The 19,029-nt window shown below is 44.9% G+C and overlaps 3 protein-coding genes and 1 non-coding gene across 11 annotated transcripts; 2 read left to right on the forward strand and 2 right to left on the reverse strand.

The window, feature by feature from the left end:
• Window positions 1–85: 85 nt before the first annotated feature.
• LOC148088979 (E3 ubiquitin-protein ligase pellino homolog 1-like) lies at window positions 86–3,989 on the forward strand. 6 transcript variants are annotated; one of them, XM_087801918.1, is made up of 8 exons: window positions 87–225; window positions 1,080–1,166; window positions 1,241–1,447; window positions 2,165–2,294; window positions 2,363–2,464; window positions 2,524–2,721; window positions 2,779–2,967; window positions 3,045–3,987. In XM_087801918.1, the coding sequence occupies exons 3-8, from the start codon at window positions 1,386–1,388 to the stop codon at window positions 3,621–3,623; spliced, it is 1,260 nt and encodes a 419-aa protein (XP_087658044.1). In that variant the 5' UTR covers window positions 87–225; window positions 1,080–1,166; window positions 1,241–1,385; the 3' UTR covers window positions 3,624–3,987. The 6 variants fall into 6 exon arrangements, with proteins under 6 accessions (XP_087658040.1, XP_087658039.1, XP_087658042.1 ...); XM_087801914.1 differs by having other exon boundaries at window positions 86–225; window positions 1,238–1,447; window positions 2,524–2,967; window positions 3,045–3,989; XM_087801913.1 differs by having other exon boundaries at window positions 86–225; window positions 2,524–2,967; window positions 3,045–3,989.
• A 378-nt stretch (window positions 3,990–4,367) lies between these two features.
• vps54 (VPS54 subunit of GARP complex) lies at window positions 4,368–11,921 on the forward strand. 2 transcript variants are annotated; one of them, XM_087801919.1, is made up of 23 exons: window positions 4,368–4,505; window positions 5,393–5,562; window positions 5,632–5,873; window positions 5,938–6,016; window positions 6,082–6,116; window positions 6,687–6,818; window positions 6,889–7,274; window positions 7,330–7,456; window positions 8,174–8,281; window positions 8,344–8,399; window positions 8,936–9,032; window positions 9,161–9,435; window positions 9,499–9,628; window positions 9,687–9,871; window positions 9,980–10,092; window positions 10,359–10,422; window positions 10,480–10,585; window positions 10,649–10,736; window positions 10,800–10,921; window positions 10,974–11,054; window positions 11,113–11,220; window positions 11,274–11,368; window positions 11,442–11,921. In XM_087801919.1, the coding sequence occupies exons 2-23, from the start codon at window positions 5,418–5,420 to the stop codon at window positions 11,545–11,547; spliced, it is 2,880 nt and encodes a 959-aa protein (XP_087658045.1). In that variant the 5' UTR covers window positions 4,368–4,505; window positions 5,393–5,417; the 3' UTR covers window positions 11,548–11,921. The 2 variants fall into 2 exon arrangements, with proteins under 2 accessions (XP_087658045.1, XP_087658047.1); XM_087801921.1 differs by having other exon boundaries at window positions 9,690–9,871.
• A 51-nt stretch (window positions 11,922–11,972) lies between these two features.
• LOC148088981 (UTP--glucose-1-phosphate uridylyltransferase-like) lies at window positions 11,973–18,557 on the reverse strand. Of its 2 annotated transcripts, none has more exons than XM_087801923.1 (10): window positions 18,423–18,557; window positions 16,322–16,437; window positions 15,869–15,976; window positions 14,491–14,676; window positions 14,290–14,423; window positions 13,902–14,199; window positions 12,718–12,915; window positions 12,420–12,662; window positions 12,192–12,296; window positions 11,973–12,132 (listed from the first exon to the last, which is right to left on the reverse strand). In XM_087801923.1, the coding sequence occupies exons 2-10, from the start codon at window positions 16,418–16,420 to the stop codon at window positions 12,025–12,027; spliced, it is 1,479 nt and encodes a 492-aa protein (XP_087658049.1). In that variant the 5' UTR covers window positions 16,421–16,437; window positions 18,423–18,557; the 3' UTR covers window positions 11,973–12,024. The 2 variants fall into 2 exon arrangements, with proteins under 2 accessions (XP_087658049.1, XP_087658048.1); XM_087801922.1 differs by lacking the exon at window positions 18,423–18,557 and adding an exon at window positions 16,568–16,645.
• Window positions 18,558–18,954: 397 nt separating this feature from the next.
• Window positions 18,955–19,026, reverse strand: trnaq-cug (transfer RNA glutamine (anticodon CUG)). Its single transcript has one exon. It is a non-coding gene; the product is annotated as a tRNA-Gln (tRNA).
• Window positions 19,027–19,029: the final 3 nt, after the last annotated feature.

Here is a 19,029-nt window from a genome sequence, read left to right on the forward strand (position 1 = left end):
TAGGACGCAAGAAAAACGAGTTTTTAAAATGTTACCTTTATTTTGAAAATATTCACAGGAAGCTTTACCATGAACACAACGGGAAGTCTCTTGAGTCGCTTGGAACGTGTTCTGTTGTGTTGTGATTGTGTTCGGACTCTGACGCCGAACCAAGAGTTGGAACAAATCTATCAGGTTCGGAACTGAAATTGAAACCCTTGTTAAGTCATCACACCGTGACCAGACGTGAGTAAAATCTTCGTGAAAGTTTTGTGAGTTTGACGAAACTGGTTTTTCTCGTTTGAAATTATGTTTCACTTTTAAATCAAGTTAATATTTTGAGCACATTATTATAGATTAAATTGTACATTTACATTCATAAATTGTACATTTATGAAAAAAAACAATTCAGCTTTTAAATACTCGACTGACTAGTATATACACACTTTAAATTACTATTATTTAACTTTGATTTAAAAACATCAGATATATTTGTGTTAAAATTAAATTAAGAACACACACTTAATCCCTGTTCATGAATTCATGCGATATAATTCAATAAAAATAAGAACTTAATAATATAACTATCCGATATCCCACAATATTTGATTTTCATAAACCACCTGCTGCGATCTATCTTTTACTGCGGTGTAATGGGAAAATAAACGTCTGGAATCATATACTTTTCCTCCGAACAAGATTTAACTTATTTCAACTTATTTTAATGTAAAAATATAAAATTGGTGCTATTTAAAAAAAATATTGTGTATAGAAAGTGTTTGTTACTGACTTGTATGTGTGTGTCTGTGCCTTTTTGTTGTATTGTCAGGATTGTGGGGGTTCAGCTGCCCCCCCCCCCCCCAGTAACACCCGCCACAGCATCTGTCCCCTGCAGACGCTGCTATTGTTCCACGTTTAAAACTTGAAATGTCCAACTGTTTGTAAAGTGACCCCCCCCCCCCAACCCACTCCGAGACCACATACAGATTTCGACCTCAGTCACATGACATCAGCAACTTCATTAATGATGTCACTTAAAGTCTTTTGGGAACGTCCTAAAATGTTCCCTTCTGTGTTCCCTCCTTTGTCGTGCACTGTAGTGTTCCATCTCCTATCTCCTGTCCTCCCTGGTGCGTTTGTCATCTGTACGAGTGGATGTTGTGGACGTCATGCTGACGCCCCAACTCGTGAGTGTTTGACCCTGGAGGGTTTGTTGTGTGTTTGTGGTACAAAAGAGCCTCACGTCGCTGTCGTCCAGCAGATCCTCCGACATCAATCTACTCATTGTGTCTCGCCACAGTGAGCGAGCGTGAGCTCATCAACACATCAGCCTGGCGGTTCCGGCTTCGGTGTTGGCCGCGTTGGATGGTGTTGAGCTGAGGGGAAGTGGGAACATCGTCGCGAACATGCTCTCGCTGGTCCAGGACAGAGAACCCCGGGTCAAGTATGGAGAGCTGCTGGTGCTCGGGTGAGACACTCAACTCAACAGAACTTTTTCAATCACTCACGCATTCATTTGACCCTTTATCGTATATTTATTTAATCATTAATCATTTATTTAATTATATATATTATAAATTCATTTAATTAATTATTTAATATATTTAATCATTAATTGTTTTTTCTATTAATCTATTTAGATGGTCGTCTGTTACTTGTGAATTAATGTATTTAGTTAATCAGTAATTCTTTATTGATGGATTTATTTATTAATTGATGGATTTTTTAATTTTATTTTTAAAGAAGTATTTATTGACTTATTAATTATTCATGTGTCTATTTATTTTGTCATTAATTATTTATTCATGCATGTTTTTATTCATGAATGGACTTAAATCAGTAATTATTTGTTCATTTTATTCATGGATTTACTAAATCACAATTTTTTAGTAATTTCTTACATTTATTATTTCATAAATGTATTTAATAATATATATAATTCATTATTGTATTTATTGAATCCTTAATATTTCATTTATGGATTTTATCATTAATATTTATTTATTTAATTAATTATTTTTTATCATTAATTATTTATTCATTTATAAATGAATCATTGATCTTGTATTTATTCATTCATGTAATGATTTTTTTTATTGATCTTTTATTAATTTTTACATTTAATTTGTATAATAATGATTGATGGATCCGTGTGTGTGTTCATAAGTGTGTAATGTGTGTTCAGGTATAATGGCTCTCTTCCCGGCGGAGACAAGGGCAGGAGGAGGAGCCGCGTGGCTCTGGGTCGCAGGTCTAAAGCCAATGGGGTGAAGGCGAGCTCGGCGCACACGTCCGTTTCAACACACGCTACACAGGTGAGTCACAATGAACCCGTTCACTCTACAGTCCTGCTCACGTCTGGTGTGTGTGTGCGTACATGAAGGCGGTGAGCAGCAAGGAGCGACACAGCATCTCTTACACTGTGTCCCGAGCTGAGACGGTGGTGGTGGAGTACACGACTGACGGGGACACGGACATGTTCCAGGTTGTAACACAAACACATACCCAGAAGACTGTGTCTATATGGCTCTTCGGTGTCCACAGGTCGGACGTTCCACCGAGAACCCCATCGACCTGGTGGTGACTGATGCTGTGCCGGGAGGTCAAGACCGAGCCGAGGGTCAGGCAGTCCAGAGCACAATCTCCCGCTTCGCCTGCCGCATCATCTGCCAGAGGAGTCCTCCCTACGTGGCCCGGGTCTACGCCGCTGGCTTCGACTGCTCTAAGAACATCGTCCTCGGGGTAGGACCCCAGAACCACTCCGGGCTGACCAGATCCCTGACTGTGTGTGTGTCTCAGGAGAAAGCAGCCAAATGGAAAATGGAGGACGGACTCATGGACGGACTGACCACTAACGGGGTCCTGATCATGAGTCCTCAGCAGGGCTTCGGTCAGAGTTCCGGACCGAGTCAATGGAGGGAGGTCTCGGTGTGCGGAGATGTTTACACCCTGAGAGAGACCAGATCGTCTGTAATGAGGGGCAGGAGGGTAAGACTTACACACACATGCACTCTCATGGCGACACACACACACACTGGTGTTTCAGAGGTGTTCTTGCTCCTCAGGTGACCTCTGAGTCCAACCAGCTGGTGGACGGCTCTCTCATCGACCTCTGTGGCGCCACTCTGCTGTGGCGGACGGCCGAGGGTCTCCTGCGCACTCCCAACATCAAACACCTGGAGGCGCTGCGGCAGGAGCTGAACGCCGGCCGGCCCCAGTGTCCCGTGGGCTTCAACACGCTCGCCTTCCCCAGCCTGCGGCGCCGGGACATCCTGGACCAGAAGCAGCCGTGGGTCTACCTGCGCTGCGGACATGTGCACGGCTACCACGGCTGGGGCGACCGGCGCCACCCGGAGGTGGAGGCGGACCGTAAGGACAGGGAGTGTCCCATGTGCCGGACGCAGGGTCCGTACGTGCCCCTGTGGCTGGGCTGCGAGGCGGGCTTCTACGTGGACGAAGCTCCGCCCACGCATGCCTTCACCCCCTGTGGTCACGTGTGCTCGGAGAAGACGGCGTCGTACTGGGGTCGCATCCTGCTGCCGCACGGCACGCACGCCTTCCACGCCGCCTGCCCCTTCTGCATCACGCCAGTAGAGGGCGCCAGTGGCTACATCAGACTCATCTTTCAAAGCCCTCTGGACTAAAAGTTTAATATATTTCTATTATTTATATCCATTCTTCTGCTACCGGGATTCTAATTTCCCAAAGGAGATCTCCAGAGGGATTAATAAAGTCTATCGATCATATATTAGTTGTCATGGTGATGTGCGGTCTTATATGGGAAGCGGTTCAAAGGACTATTTGTTTATTGACTATTATTTGATGTTTCATCTCTGAAACTAGCCAAGGAGGTTTCACTTCTTGTTTAGAACCTCCATCATCCTCCTCATCACATGTCTCTGTCTGTCGTAGGATCCTCGGGTGTCTAAACTCCACCAAAGTGCTCTTAAAGTCGCGAAGTTGAAAATGTGGAGTCAGATAAAAGTTTGTTAAAAGTTTTGAATAAAAACTCTATTTAATTGACTATTTAATAATGTCTACACTGGCTCATTCATTTTGAACGAATGAATAAAGTGTCACAAAAAGTCTGAATGAAGTGATGATGAAAATTTACATTTTTTTCGGGTTCTTTTTAAAGCATTATCAACAGGAATGATCATCTAACTCGTCTAAAAATGTGACAAAATGTTCAAGTTTTAAGTTAAAACTGTACTTACAATAGTAGGTTTAAATAAGCTAACAGGATTTTAGACAAATGCATAATTTCTTATGTCCGTCAACGACTTTCGTTACGTCAAAAAGATTTTAACATCTTGAGATTTTAGTTGTTGAAAATATCGATTGGCAACTGCTCGGCCGGCAGGTGGCAGCAGCGAGCAGCACCTTCCCCTGCCTCGGTGCATCATGGTCGGTGTACCGGTGGACTCTGCTGCTGCTTCGTGTCCCGCTGTTGACAAAACCGGTTCATCCGGTCATTCTGTGATGGCGACGAGGAAAAGCAGTGGTAGCTGCGCTTCACACGACAGGTACCGAAACTCCCCGCGGGTCCGAAACGCCGATGGTTTCACCTGGACTCGCTCGTCAAGTTCACCTATTGGCAACATGTTAGCATCAGTCTACGTGTATCCGCCGCTCAATGTTAGCATTAGCTCCGGAACTCGCTGTGGCCTTGGCAGGCTTCCCACGCCGGGTCTCTGAGCAGACAAGTGGTTACCGTGAACGAGTGTCGGCGATAGATGTGGACCGATCCGCTAGTTCGGTGTTCAAGCAAATATAATCGAATTAAAACTTTGGTAGCCTGTGCTAGCTCGGCTAGCTGAGGCTAGTTAGCTGCAGCTGCTGTCACAGTTGTTGACAGCTCAGCGTCACAACAGAAATAGTCTGAGGAAGATTTTAACTTTTTTAGGATTGTGAGTTTGAGTTTTCAAATGTGAAACCTTATGATTCTTAGCAATATTCGGGATTGAGGACAGTCGTTTACGAATATTCCCATATGGCTAACAAGTCATGTTGTGTTTGTGTTTTAAGTTTGTCAGTTATTGTCAATTAAAGTCTGTCAATAACAACTGTATTAGTTCGTTTTTAATTTTTAAAGAAGTTAAAATGGTTCATTCTGTTATGTGTTTTTCGTTTTATATTCGTTTTGTTTAAGTATAAGTCACCAAAAGCTATAGAAAAACTTGTAAATAAGATGTAAAATTGGCTTATTTAAAAATGTTTCCCCATTTCTTAATTACTTAAATTAAGAGAGCGTATTATTCACGCTTAAAGCAAAAACATGTAAATACAACCTTAAGTTGAATTTATATTAAAACAAATAAGATAAATGATATAACGTTGTCAAAACCATAGTATAGTTCTGACCTCGGGTCAGATTTAAGTGATCGGTCTGATAAAGTTTGACATCCTCCAGCTAGCCTCCTGGAAGGGCCCATGACATGGCCTCCAGCCACGGCTCCTCCCCAGTGCCTCACAGGAGCATCAGAGGCAGAGATGGGTTCTATCACAAGGGGCGAGACCCGTCCACTCCTCACCGCAGAGCAGCTCGCTCGCTGCCCGATGTTTGCCCGAAGGAGCCCACAGGTAAGTTCTTCCTTTGCGTCCCACACACACGCTCGCACACCTGCCATAATGTGCTGACCGATGCGATAGGTGAGGACCGGGGCCTACGTGATGGACCCTCTGTGGTGGCGGAGCACGACCGGTGGACGGTGTACAGCTCCAAGGTCAACCTGCCAGCTGCACTCAACGACCCCCGGCTAGCCAAGCGGGAGTCGGACTTCTTCACCAAGTCTTGGGGTCTGGACTTTACTGAGATGGAGGTGATGCCCTCCTTTCAGCTGCCCAACATCACCAAAGAGCATTTTGAGCAGTACAGGCAGGAGATGGGTCAGGTAAGGGTTTGATTGACGGCTGAGTGCAAAGTAAAAATGTCAACTATCCGTTTTATATTCGTAGAGGGAAAGAATCCACGAGCGCTGCAAGACGATCTGTCCAGACAAGGAGCACATGGACGCCAGCGCTGGCTCCAGCCACGGTAACCTCCTCAGTCAGTGCCCTGGTGAACACAAACTGTTTTAAACAATTATCTTTATTTTAAAGAGAAATCCAGAGTCGAACTGGAGCAAGTTCCCAAGGTGAGCTCCCTCACTGGTTCTTTCCATCTTTTCAACACACGGGTCAGTAGGTTCCAAGTCTCAGTTTAACTGCTGGCTAATAGTTTTGATTTTCATAGTGAACTAGTCACTAGTTTCCGTAGTAATTTGTATGGTTCTTGACATTTACCCTCATTTCGGCACTTTAAGCCACTGCTTGTCTCTCACACACTGAACACAAATATTACTAGAAAGGTGTAAGAGATGATTTCAGAGGAATAGTTCGTTTTGGCGGCAATGTCAACCAGGTGTAAAGCACTAGGTTGGATTTTGTTTGAATGATCTATTTGTGCATCAAGCAATACCTTCATGATTTAAAAAAACACAAAAAAATTCAGATGCATGTAAGATTGTTATCAATTAATCGATAGTGAGATGTGCAAAAATAAGATGAAAGCTTTTAAAAGGTAATATGAGCTATTATACAGGACTTGACAATGACTGTTCTGATGAAGTGTTTGCTTTATTGTTTAGAACCAAACATTAATTTAATGAAAAATAAAAGGTTTATTTCTGTATCCGTATCTCAACAACTCATGTTTTTCATGTCAGATCTTCATGAAGCCGGACTTTGCTCTGGAGGATCCCTCCACATTCAACAGTGTCCTGCCCTGGTGTCACTTCAGCAGTGGTCGTGGGCGCAGCAGTCAGGATGCGGCCTCGTCTAGACTCCTGCAGGAGAAGGTTGGTGTTGGTGCTGGTGCTGGTGCTCTGTCAGGAGGTGCAAGTGATGGTGACCCGCTGTCGTCCACAGCTGAGCCACTACTTGGATGTGGTTGAGGTCAGCATCGCACGGCAGATCTCGCTGCGCTCCGAAGCCTTTTTCCACGCCATGTCGTCGCAGCATGAGCTCCAGGACCAGCTGCAGGAGACCCAGCAGGCAGTGGCCGTGCTGCGGAACCGCACCGCCGCCATCGACCGGGTCATGTGCCAGGGACCGCTGCGGGCGCTAAATGCAGCACTGACCCGCCACAACTGTGTGAAGCTGCATAACAAGCTGAAGCTGATGGCGGCGGTTCACCAGACGCAGCCCACCGTGCAGCTGCTGCTCTCCACCTCCGAGTTTGTGGGGGCGCTAGAGCTCATCGCCACCACCAAAGAGGTGCTGCAGCAGGAGCTGCAGGGGGTCCACAGCTTCAGGTGAGTGGACATGTCGCCAGGCAGGAGTAAAGCATTAACCCGCATGTCCCCGCAGACATCTGGGCTCTCAGCTGTGTGAGCTGGAGAAGTTGATTGACAAGATGATGGTGGAAGACTTCAGCATGTATGCCCGTAGTGACCTGAACCGTAACCTGAAGGAGGAGCCGCAAGTGCTGGAGAAGGTCTGACGCCTGCACATGCACACGACACAGCCAGTCTATGTCTACAGTCAACGTCCACACGTGTAAACGGTTACATGGATAACAAATCCTAAATGTTTAGAAAGATAAATAACCTTTAACACCCGCCAATGTTTACATGCCTGCACAGTGAAGCTGTAAATGTTATTAATTCACAAGTAAATATTTTACTTTTACAGGTTTAACATTTTCTGAAATGACTAAATAAATATACTGAAGCTCTGTCGTTTTGCCCTGCGAGGCTCCTGACTACATATTCCTCGCAGTTAGAAGCTTCGACTACACATCACACATTTGTAAACTTCGACACTCCTAATGAAGACATGCGAGACTGAAAGAATCACATGACTTCCTGTGGCACAAACGAATAAACTTTGGGTGTTTTAACAGCCGCTGTTTTCGTCACAGGTGCTTAAACATGCTGCTGCAGTACAGAAGGTGACATATAAACCAAAGTCATGTCTGTCAAAAGATCCAGTAGCATGCTGTCAATCAATTGAATCATGAATTGGAGCCTGATATGGATCCTTGTGGCAGAGCTTCTTGTGTGGTTGAATCAGTTTGAAAAGAATCATGTTAATAATTAAGCATTTGATTTTAAGCTGTAATCAATTAATTTGGTGCCGATAATCTGTTTTTTAATTCACATGAAACTGTACGCACGTGTTGTTGTCTCTGAGCGTCTAGTTTTGTGTTCAGGAGCGCGTTCAGTCGCTGGTGTTCGGCCTCCTGCGTCAGAGGAAGTTGGACTTCCTGGAAATTTACAGCGACGAGATGATCTTGGCGGCCAAGTCCATAGTCTCTCAGGTACCACCTTGTACCAGCAACATTTGGTGTTGTGTAGATTAAACATGTATGTGTGGTTTCAGTGTGTAGCCGAAAGTGTGTCACTCATCGAGGAAATTGACACGGAAGTGATCACGAAGTGAGTAGTGTGTGTCTGTTCTACTGTGTTTGACTGAAGTCAACTTGTTTGTTCATGTGTTTCCTATTTAATGTGTTGTTCAGATGCGAGTGTTGGGATTACACTTGAATGTCACCCCTTTCCTTTTTTTCCACAATACAATTTTCATATTTCACCGCAATGTATCGAAATAAATTATTTTTGGAGGACGAGAGGATACAGTGACTCCAGCAGCTTTTCAAGCTGATGTTTGGCCATGATTTGGTTTCAAAACAAATGAAAGCAGTTACACCTTCGTCAAGAGTCATATGGTCTGTAAATTTTGCAACACCAGAGTCAAGTACTTGGACTACAAATATTTCCTTGTTCCCACAGATCGTGCCAATACACACCATATGTATGTGCAGCATATATCGACCTATGTAATCATTTGTGTAATGCTACATTTGACACATTAGTGTGTTTGGAATATCTTGTGTTATGTTGAAAGTTCATCTGTAAGTTGTATGTTGCTCTTTATTGTGTTCGATGATCTATGTGTGCGTGTTGTGTGCCAGGCTGGCTGAACAGATGCGGCTGATGACCGTCCCTCAATGGTTGCAGCTGCTGGAGAGGGTCTTCGACAGTTTCCTTCTGTTCCTACAGAGAATCAAAGTGAGTATTTTCTTTATCTGGCTCGACCCAAATCACTCCGAACCTTCCTTAGAAAAGTAAAGCTTGAGCCCGGGTCAAGACTGTTGCCATGACGGCACAATAACCTGTTTTTCCCCCTGCTCTGTCAGGCCACACTCGCCGTGATCCGGGTGGTCGTTCTGGAGGTCCTCGACTGTAACCAGAAGACCCGGGTTCTAGTCGAGGCCCGCTCTGAGTCGTCAGGACCGTCCTGTCTCCCCCCCTCACCACATGGGGAGGCGGAGCTAGCCTACCTCACCCATGAGGGCTTATTCATCAGTGATGCCTTGAACGATGTGCAGCAGCGAAATTCCAACCAGAACCAAGAGACTGGACCGGCTGTGGCCACCGACCTCACCCAGAGTGGTGGAGAGTTGAACTGCATGTGAGTGAGACTGTGCTGTTCCTGCTACTCCAGCTGCTTCACTGCCTGTTTCCCCTCCATCAGGTCTGCTGAGAACTCAATGCCCTCCGATCTGGAGCTGAACCGGATCCTGGACAACCTGCAGGAGATGATCAGCACGGCCTCAGACGTGAGCCACGACCGCTGCGTCAAAGTCCTCACGGCCAGAGCCAAGGTGCCGACCCCGACTACCTCACATTGTCTGAGCATTGACCAGATCGTCTCCTCTCCAGCAGGACGGATCTATGGAACGACTAAGCTCAGCAGAGTTTGTGAGTCTTTCTCTGGCCGTGGAGGGATTTGTCAGAGACACGGAGGAGCTATGTGGCAGACGCAGCCTCTCACTGAGGGGGGCGCTGCAGAGTCAGGCCAACCGCTTTGTACACCGCTTCCACGAGGAGAGGAAGACAAAGCTCAGGTAGTTGATGCGACACAGGCAACAATATTGTGATGGTGGTAGCTGTAGAGGAGATGATGGTTGTGACGATGATGGTGGTTTTGATCAGCTCCAAACCTCTACCATCAGCCTCCTCCTGGATAACGAACGCTGGAAACAGGCCGAGGTTCCAGCAGAATTCCAGGATCTGGTCGACTCTATTGCTGACGGCAGAATCAAACTCCCGGAGCGCAAAACTTCAGGTGCTTGAATATGGAACGGCTGGTTCTGATATTTTTTTTTGCAATTCTGGTTCTAGAACCGATGTGGCTCTTGTGAGGAGACCTCAAGCCAAAGAAAAAAGAGTTGAAAAAGATAATGCACTGATTTAAAAGCCTAAACTGTTATTTTCAATACATTTAAAAGCATGTAAGCTAAGTAGTTTTCCTAAATCTGCTCTAGAACCTCACAAGGAGGCAGTTCTACTTTAGTCCACCAGGTGTCGACATGTCCTTCTCTGCCAATGTAGTTCCAGATGAACGCAGGCCGGCCGAATTCCTGTTGGTGAAGGGTCAGAAGTACGCCGTGGTCGGGTAAGTAAGATCCCGCTGCTCCTCTGCGGCTCTTTAACCTCCCTTCTTCCACCACAGCACGGTTCTGATCCTGATCCGGATCTTTCTGGAGTATTGCCAGTGCGTCGACGACATTCCGTCCATCGCCACGGACATGCTGACGCGACTGTCGGACCTCCTCAAGGTCAGAACGTGAGCTGCTGGGCTCTGATGGACTGTTGTGTGAACTGGAGTTTGTGTGTCGCAGCACTTCAACTCGCGCAGCTGCCAGCTGGTTCTGGGCGCCGGGGCTCTGCAGGTCGTCGGCCTGAAGACCATCACCACCAAGAATCTCGGTACTGGTCGGGGCACGCAAGGTCGCGGTGTGGAGAGTGTCTAAGTGTGTCCCGTGTGTGTAGCTCTAGCGTCGCGCTGCCTCCAGCTGGTGGTCCTTCACATTCCCATCATCAGGTCTCACTTCCAGAGCAAGCTACCGCCGAAGCAGCACAACATGCTCCGGCATTTCGACCACATCACCAAGGTACCGCCGTCCGACGCCACCGTGGCAACCGTCTCACAACCTCTCCCTACAGGACTACAACGACCACGTCTCGGAGATCTCCGCTAAGCTGGTGGCCATTATGGACAGCCTGTTCGAGAAGGTCTTGTCTAAGGTCAGTGTGTGATGTCACTTCCTGCTCCGGTGATGCGTACTGACATTTCGTGTCTCAGTACGAGGTCAAGGCGCCAATGCCGTCGCCATGTTTCAGGAACGTCTGCAAGCAGATGGCGAAGATGCACGAGGCCATTTATGAACTCTTACCTGAGGAACAGACGCAGGTGAGACGTTCGCTCCGACTGTCGAACCTTTGAGCTAAAGTGTTTGTTTGCAGCTGCTGTTCGTGAGGATTAACTGCGGCTTCAAGATGCACCTGAAGAGACAACTGACCCGACTCGGAGTCGTCAACGACGGAGGACCGCAGCACGGGTCAGCACAAACACACACACATCCATCACTCCCTCTTGCACACTCACACATTAGGAACGTTGTGTGCCTGCAGCTTGGTGGTGGTGGACGTGGCCTTCTACACAGGGAACATTCAGGCACTAAAGAACATGGACTGTCTGGAACTGAACATGGCGGAGATCTGGGAGCAGAAGAGGTGACGTCGCTGAGGACTGTTATCAAGGTCATCCCGACACCTGGAGGCGGGGCTTAGGTGCTGACCGCACACGCTGGATCAGGTCGCACAGACACTTGTAAGTCCTCGCTGGAGAACGTGCGATACGCGTGTCTCACAGTCGCAGCTGCTGAACTTTCCTCCTGACGTGTTCCGGGAATGTTTTATACTTGAATCGTCTCCTCCTGTCCAACCAAAGTCCACCATGATCTCGCAGACGCAAGACGAGTAAATGGGTGGAGCCTGGATCATGTGACTCCGCCTTCTACAGCTACCTCTGGCTCCGCCCACTAGACAGGAGGCATCTTGAATCGTTTGTTTTTAAGGGGCAAGTGTGAACAATAAAACATCTACAATCAGCTCAGACGTGGTTTTGTCCAACACCACACACATAATAAAAGCTACTGGACGTGACTTTGTTTCACATTTATTTAGCTCCTCAGAGGAATCTCTCCAGAGTACCTCAGTGGTCGAGGATCCTCAAGTTTCCAGACACGATCTTGTTCTCCAGGACTGCTCCGGCTGGTATGTCGATCCTGTCGCCGTGGTTGGCGATGATGATGACGGTTCCCTGCATGAAAGAAGAAGGTTCTCAACTATCGTTTGTTGGTGTAAACTAAAGCTCCTGACCTTCAGTGAGACGTTTTTGCCGAAGGTGACGTCTCCCGACACGGTCAGGTGGTCCAGCTCCAGCATGTCGGGAATGTTCTCAAACCTCGACAGGTACTCTTGAACCTGTAACCCGAGGAGGACACTGTGCTAATGGCTACAGACAAACATTTCAAATATTACTCTGACTTTCCACATCAATCTTTTCTTGCCGGTCCGGTTCTGCTTGGGTGACTAGTTTAGCCTCACCTTCGTGAAAGAGCTGCCCAGCTTGACATGGGGCGTGGTGGGGAACTCCCTCTTCTTGCTCATGGTCAGTGAGCCGGCGTCCAGGCTGTAGAGGTTGGACATCACCAGCAGCAGGTCGGACGACGTCTTTACAGGCAGGAAACGGCTTCGCGGGACGTTCACACCCATCGCATTGTTGAAGCTCTTGATGGCCGCACCGACGGCCGTCTCCAGCTGGATCACGTTCAGGCCGCCGTCCAGAGTCTGTGACAAAACCTCGATCATACACTGATGAAGTCTAGCGCACCGGTGGAGATACCTTGGGGTTGACGATGATCTCCAGGTCCATGGCGTTGGTCTCCTGCAGCCTCTTGATGGCGGGCAGCGAGATCCACAGGTTGTTGGTGTTGAAGATCTTGAATTTGGTGACGGACTTGAACTCGTCTACGTGAGCCTTCGGGACCTGAGCAATCTCCAGGAGCCTGAGATGATCCTGGTACAGGATTAGAGTTCCTCCCTGCAGGAGAGCCAAAGAAAAAAGATGAGAAGAAGGAACAGAAACAAGAGAAGCAAACACAGACTGAGGAGAAGATGATGAACAAAAAGGAGGATATATACTGTAGATATATATAGATATATATTATGTGTTTAAAATAATACAGTATTAGGATCAGGCTGACAGTGACGTGAGGTTGAGGGAGGTGACGATGAATGAGGCCTGTCAATCATATCCGACTGATCCAATACAAAGTGAACATGAACTTTCAATATGAACTATTTGTTATACAACACGAATCACTACAGTCTGTGCAGTGTGAGGGAACTGTTGCTGCCAAACGATCAATCAGGTGCAGAGGTCAACAGCAGTACCATTTCCTGCCACAAGGGGTAAACTGTGTCAAGTCCAGTTCTTTTATAGTCAAATATGCATGTATTAAAACATACAGCATAAATGAAAACGGACATTAAACACTCAAATAAGAAAATAAATAAGAATTAATAACCAACAATGAAATAAATAATCAACAAACTTAAATAATCAACTAATAAACAAATAAAGTTAATTCACAGGTAGTGATGGCGGAGGTGAGTGATGGTAGGGCAGGGAGGGAGTTGAGTCTCCTGACAGTCCTGTCCTTTAACCTGCTGGTTCTGGCCTGAAGACTGTGCAGTCTCCTCCCTGATGGCAGTGAGAGGTTATTTCTAGCGATCTTGAATTATTTAAATCTTTTTTATATCAAATTTCCTGAATTTAAAGTTTGAGAACCAACCAAAACCTACAGACTTTAATTTGTTCTGAATCTCTTTACTTTAATTTGTTTACAGTAAATATAAATTAGGAGGATTAAAAATTGTTTGTCCAATTTATAAATATCTATCAATAAATTTGAATTATTAAAAAAATGTGTAGAAAATCCAACCATTCAATGGCAATGCACATGGACGAGCTAGAAGAGAGAGAAACGATGGAAGAAGTTAAGGAGGGAAGACGAGACAAGGGACCTTGACGTCGGCTCTGGTCTTGTCGGTGACCTCCATGATGAACTCGCAGCGGCGCTCGGCCGGCTGGCTCATCAGGTGGTGCAGGATGAAGAGGTCCACGGTGGCGCCCAGGTTGTCGATGTTTGAAACGAAGATGTACTCTTTCCCCTCCGACACCAGTTTGTCCAGTAGACCCGAGTTGTGGAAGCTGGTGTAGATGTCGCCGTGACCCGGTGGGTACCAGGCCTCCACGTTGTCCCCGTTCACCTGCATGCTCTTGGCGATGGGAAGCAGAGACTCTTTGTTGATGCGAGGATACCTGAGGGACACAAGGTGTTGACGGGAACATGGCAGAAGCTCCTGATGACTGGAACATGGAAAGACAACAAAACAAGTCGTGTGGAGTCACCTGCTCTGGTTGAAGGTGTGGATCTTGACCCCATGGTGTGTGTACTTCTGCAGGATTTTGTTGGTTTCTTCATCAGTGTTGAAGGAGTTCATGAGGACTAGAGGCACGTCGGCGTTGTAGGTTTTGTTCAGGTGCTGTGAGAAGGACGAGAGACGCCTGAGACCAGCAGACATGCAGCTCATTAGCTTTCAGAGACTCTACCTCGATCTGCTTCACCGTCAGGTCCAGGAAGGTGTTCTCGTTGCGGACACTGATCAGACTCTTGGGCCCTTTGCAGCCCATGCTGGTCCCCAGACCCCCGTTGAGTTTGACCACGGCGAGCTTGTTGAGGCTCGAGGTGATGTCATCAGGAAGTCCTTTTGCCCTGATCCTGTCATATGGCTGGATCTGCAGACGTGTTCAGGAGCAGCTCTGAGTCTGAGACCATGATTCTCGGCAGCATGAACATCTGTTTCATCAAAGTCAGCTGGTGTGTGTGTATATTCGTGTACGTAGGTTTGTGTAACTCTAAACCCACTCCACAGCGGTCAAGCTATTCTTAGATCAACCGTTTCTGTTCTGAAGTGTGTTGTGACGGAGAGTTCTAGGACCAACGTGTTCATGTCATACAGTTTAAACATTCATGTCCTTCACAAGATTTCCCTGAAGTAACAGATCAAAATGGCAGGAGTAAACAGACGGATTAATATTCAATATTTAATGTAATTTCAAACATACATGAAAGGGTTAATATTTATTATTGTTATTAAAACAGACATGAGAGGGTTAATATTTATTATTGTTATTTAAACAGACATGAGAGGGTTAATATTTATTATTGTTAGTAAAACAAACATGAGAGGGTTAATATTTATTGTTGTTATTAAAACAGACATGAGAGGGTTAATATTCATTATTGGTATTAAAACAGACATGAGAGGGTTAATATTCATTATTGTTATTAAAACAGATATGAGAGGGTTAATATTCATTATTGTTATTAAAACAAAAATGAGAGGGTTAATATTTATTATTGTTATTAAAACAGACATGAGAGGGTTAATATTCATTATTGTTATTAAAACAAACATGAAAGGGTTAATATTTATTGTTGTTATTAAAACAGACATGAGAGGGTTAATATTCATTATTGGTATTAAAACAGACATGAGAGGGTTAATATTCATTATTGTTATTAAAACAGACATGAGAGGGTTAATATTCATTATTGTTATTAAAACAAACATGAGAGGGTTAATATTTATTATTGTTATTAAAACAGACATGAGAGGGTTAATATTCATTATTGTTATTAAAACAGACATGAGAGGGTTAATATTTATTATTGTTATTAAAACAGAGATGAGAGGGTTAATATTTATTATTGTTATTAAAACAAACATGAGAGGGTTAATATTTATTATTGTTATTAAAACAGACATGAGAGGGTTAATATTCATTATTGTTATTAAAACAGACATGAGAGGGTTAATATTTATTATTGTTATTAAAACAGACATGAGAGGGTTAATATCTAACAAGGGTGCAAGCAAAAGAGAGTTGTGGCAACATGATCAAATGACTCGCTGTGATAACTCACCTTCTCCTCTGGTGGTCTGTTGATCTTGGCCCATTCTACAGAGGGACCTTTGACCTGCAGGAATCTGTGAAAGAGCTTCTTAAATCCATCAAAGTCTTTCCTGGAGATCTGGGACAGAGGGAGAGGTAAATTACTCCAGGTACTCTCCAGGTACTCTCCAGGTACGTCGGCTCCTGCTTCCAGTCACTGAACATGTGTGTTTATGTGCAGAACTCTCGGTCGTTCACCTCCAATTTGAAGTTTGAGGTAAAAAGACTTTATTCAACAGGACAAAATCCATAAAATAATATTAGAGGGCAAATGATATACTTGTAATATATTTGAAGATTAATTTCAGAAGTAAAACGACATCAAAACTCTTGTTAACTTTGTGCTAAGATGATTCATCTGTCAGAGACTCAGTGTAGAGCCACTTCTACTGGGATCAAGCAGTGACCTGCATGGACTACACACCTCCGCGTTCTTCTTGTCTGCAGTCGTGAGCAGCGTCTCCAACTCCCGGTGCATGGACTCCTCATGCTGCTGCCGGAGCTTCTCCTGGAACTCCGTCATTGCTCCTCTGGTCAGGTCTGGACACAGACATGATGTCACTTCCTGCTCATCTGAACTGACTCGCATCAGATCGACAACAGTGACCAGGAAGGTTTGCAGCAGATAAACAACTACACAACTAAATATAACCCAGACACACACACTCACCCGCCACAGTCAGAGACATGTTGAGAGCAGGGAGACAGGTGCAGCAATGACAGTGTCGGTGCGTCCACACAGGACAGCGGTCAGAGAACAACGGTCACTCTCACCGTTCAGTCTCAGACCCCACCCACTTTCAGATACAAGCCAATCATGCTCAGAGGGTGTGTGTGTGTGTGTGTGTGTGTGTCAGGGGGAGGTTTATCAATTCGGTTTGTCACTTACATCAACTGTTATTCTTTACAGAGCTGCCATAACATTATGACCACGAATTTTACAAACATAGCTATTGGGTCCGCAATGGCCAGAAGCTGACAGAAGTGGACACCGACTCATTACTATATTAAGACTTTGTATCTCAGGGTCTAGTTCATGAGTGAGGGAAGGATGGAGTCGGACAGATGGATCTTAAGTCGTGAGGACTCTCTTGTGAAGAAAGAGCTGAGCCAAAAGAAAAAACTCTCCACTGATGGTGGACACTCTCACAGTGGGGGACAGCTTGGTAGACTCAAGAACAAACTCACAGATATACTTTGTTTTTTTCCGGGTGACTTTGTTTGAGGGAGAAAGTTTGTCATCCAGGAGAGGCTCGGAGTAGAACACTTGCTCTTTACACCAAACTAGCTTCATTCAACTGCATACACAATGTCAGTAGGTGGTCATAATGTTTCTGCTGGTCATTTCGTGTCCATTAACAGTTGTGTAGTTGTAATCTTTCCATGTACAAACAACTTCCCTGGCTGTGTGTACAAAACAAACATTTTTTAAATGAACTACGGTCATACAAGAGTAACCAGTGACAGACCATTAACTGAGGCCAGACTTGACTAAAGTATTATGTGTAAACAAATTCATGGTCAGTCATGCCCCATGGACCGTCCATGACCTTTACCCTTTCAAACATTTGCTCACGTGTGTCCAGGAAGAGATTGACCAATCAGCAGAGTTGATTTATTGTTGCAGCCAAACTATATTTAGACGTGTGACTATTTTACTGTATGTTATGGAAGAATATTTACACTAAAACAAAAGTCATAGTTGCAACTGGCGACTTTCCTATTCATCGTCAACCAAACTAACAACAAGTTGGATCTATTAACCAAACCTGTTCCTGTTGACCTCTTAATATTGAAGGTGACCTCAATCTGCAACGTGTTACATGAGTTATCGTTAAGCTATTGTGTCAGTTAGCGTGGAGTCCTTTAATGTAGTCTGTAAAACAGTCTGCGTAAGAGAAAGGAAACCCGAGACTAGTCTAAAGTGGAACCAAAACTACGTAGTTAAGCATGTTGCGTCTCTGCAGGACCACAGCCTTCAGCAATAACCACACAGGTTCGTTCTGCTGACATTAGCCATTTGTAAAACTAATGTTGCATTTTTTCCCCATAATAAACTCTTTGTTCTTTTTGTTTGGGCCAGGACGTTGACTGAGTGACTCTCCTATCAGAATCAAACACTGTGTTCCTCTAAGGAATGTTGACATCAGAACCCTGAGGGTTTTTTTTTTCCACTGAGCAAGTCTGATAATATCTAAAGCAAGCACACGAATTACAGTATATAGAAATATAAACGAGGAATTAATAAAGTTTATCCATCCATCTATCTTATTCGTCTTCGTGTATACCAATTCATGTTATAGAATATAAAATAGTTATTACTTTCATTGTTCAAATTCTTATTATATATGGATGGAATCAACTTATTATTCAGATTTTTATATTAATATGTTATTGTCATTAATTGCAAAAAAAAAAGTGTTATTTTTAACCTTGACCTTTTGTGGTGTATTTTTGTCAGAGGGTGTGCGACACACAAACACACAACTTTTTAATAAACTTAACTCGTCGCCATGAAAACCCACCTGTTACAGCACCGGACAGCGTCCGAGGAACACTTGCGGGCGGTCACTCACACACGCCGACCTCGGAGGGTTCGGAGTTGAAGCTGCGGGTCGGACGGGTCACGAAGACTGGGGCGTCATTCTGAAGCTAGCCGCGGTTAGCCGCTAGCTGACAGCTGGCACGCTGCAAGCGCGAGCCTACCGACTTGAATGTCAGTGACGAGATGCCAACCGAGGGCGTTGATTGGTTGATATTGCTCTCCGTCGACCTGCAATACTTCTTGGTTCCGCCCTCGTTGATCGCTAAAACCTGTTGATTATAAAAAGTGCTTCTTCATTTTTAAGAGCACAAATATTGAATAATACATTATTCAATATAAAAAAAATATTAGTAAAAGAGAAGCATTTCTTTCATTTAAATTATTCTCAACTGATGTGTTGCATATAAAGCGTACACCGACTTCAATATAATGTATTAATACCGAATTCAGTAGGTATTATTTGTATAATTTTACAGAAAAAAACACAATTTTAAAATTAGGGGGAAAAAAGAAGGTCCTACCGAGATTTGAACTCGGATCGCTGGATTCAGAGTCCAGAGTGCTAACCATTACACCATAGAACCCGG

This window comes from Callionymus lyra, chromosome 1, assembly GCF_982586985.1.
Source record: "Callionymus lyra chromosome 1, fCalLyr1.hap1.1, whole genome shotgun sequence".
NCBI lineage: Eukaryota > Metazoa > Chordata > Actinopteri > Syngnathiformes > Callionymidae > Callionymus > Callionymus lyra.

What these genes read in the sequence shown, in the direction of transcription:
- LOC148088979 (XM_087801914.1), top strand. Translation starts at nt 1,386, where the DNA reads ATGCTCTCGCTGGTCCAGGACAGAGAACCCCGGGTCAAGTATGGAGAG. An exon ending in GGGACACGGACATGTTCCAG is followed by an intron (nt 2,465 to 2,523) that starts GTTGTAACACAA and finishes CGGTGTCCACAG; the next exon opens with GTCGGACGTTCCACCGAGAA. An exon ending in CTGTAATGAGGGGCAGGAGG is followed by an intron (nt 2,968 to 3,044) that starts GTAAGACTTACA and finishes CTTGCTCCTCAG; the next exon opens with GTGACCTCTGAGTCCAACCA.
- vps54 (XM_087801919.1), top strand. Translation starts at nt 5,418, where the DNA reads ATGGCCTCCAGCCACGGCTCCTCCCCAGTGCCTCACAGGAGCATCAGA. An exon ending in CCCGGAGCGCAAAACTTCAG is followed by an intron (nt 10,093 to 10,358) that starts GTGCTTGAATAT and finishes CTGCCAATGTAG; the next exon opens with TTCCAGATGAACGCAGGCCG. An exon ending in TCGAGAAGGTCTTGTCTAAG is followed by an intron (nt 11,055 to 11,112) that starts GTCAGTGTGTGA and finishes TTCGTGTCTCAG; the next exon opens with TACGAGGTCAAGGCGCCAAT.
- LOC148088981 (XM_087801922.1), bottom strand. An exon ending in CAGACAAGAAGAACGCGGAG is followed by an intron (nt 15,977 to 16,321) that starts GTGTGTAGTCCA and finishes CCTCTGTCCCAG; the next exon opens with ATCTCCAGGAAAGACTTTGA. An exon ending in ACAGACCACCAGAGGAGAAG is followed by an intron (nt 14,677 to 15,868) that starts GTGAGTTATCAC and finishes ACACGTCTGCAG; the next exon opens with ATCCAGCCATATGACAGGAT.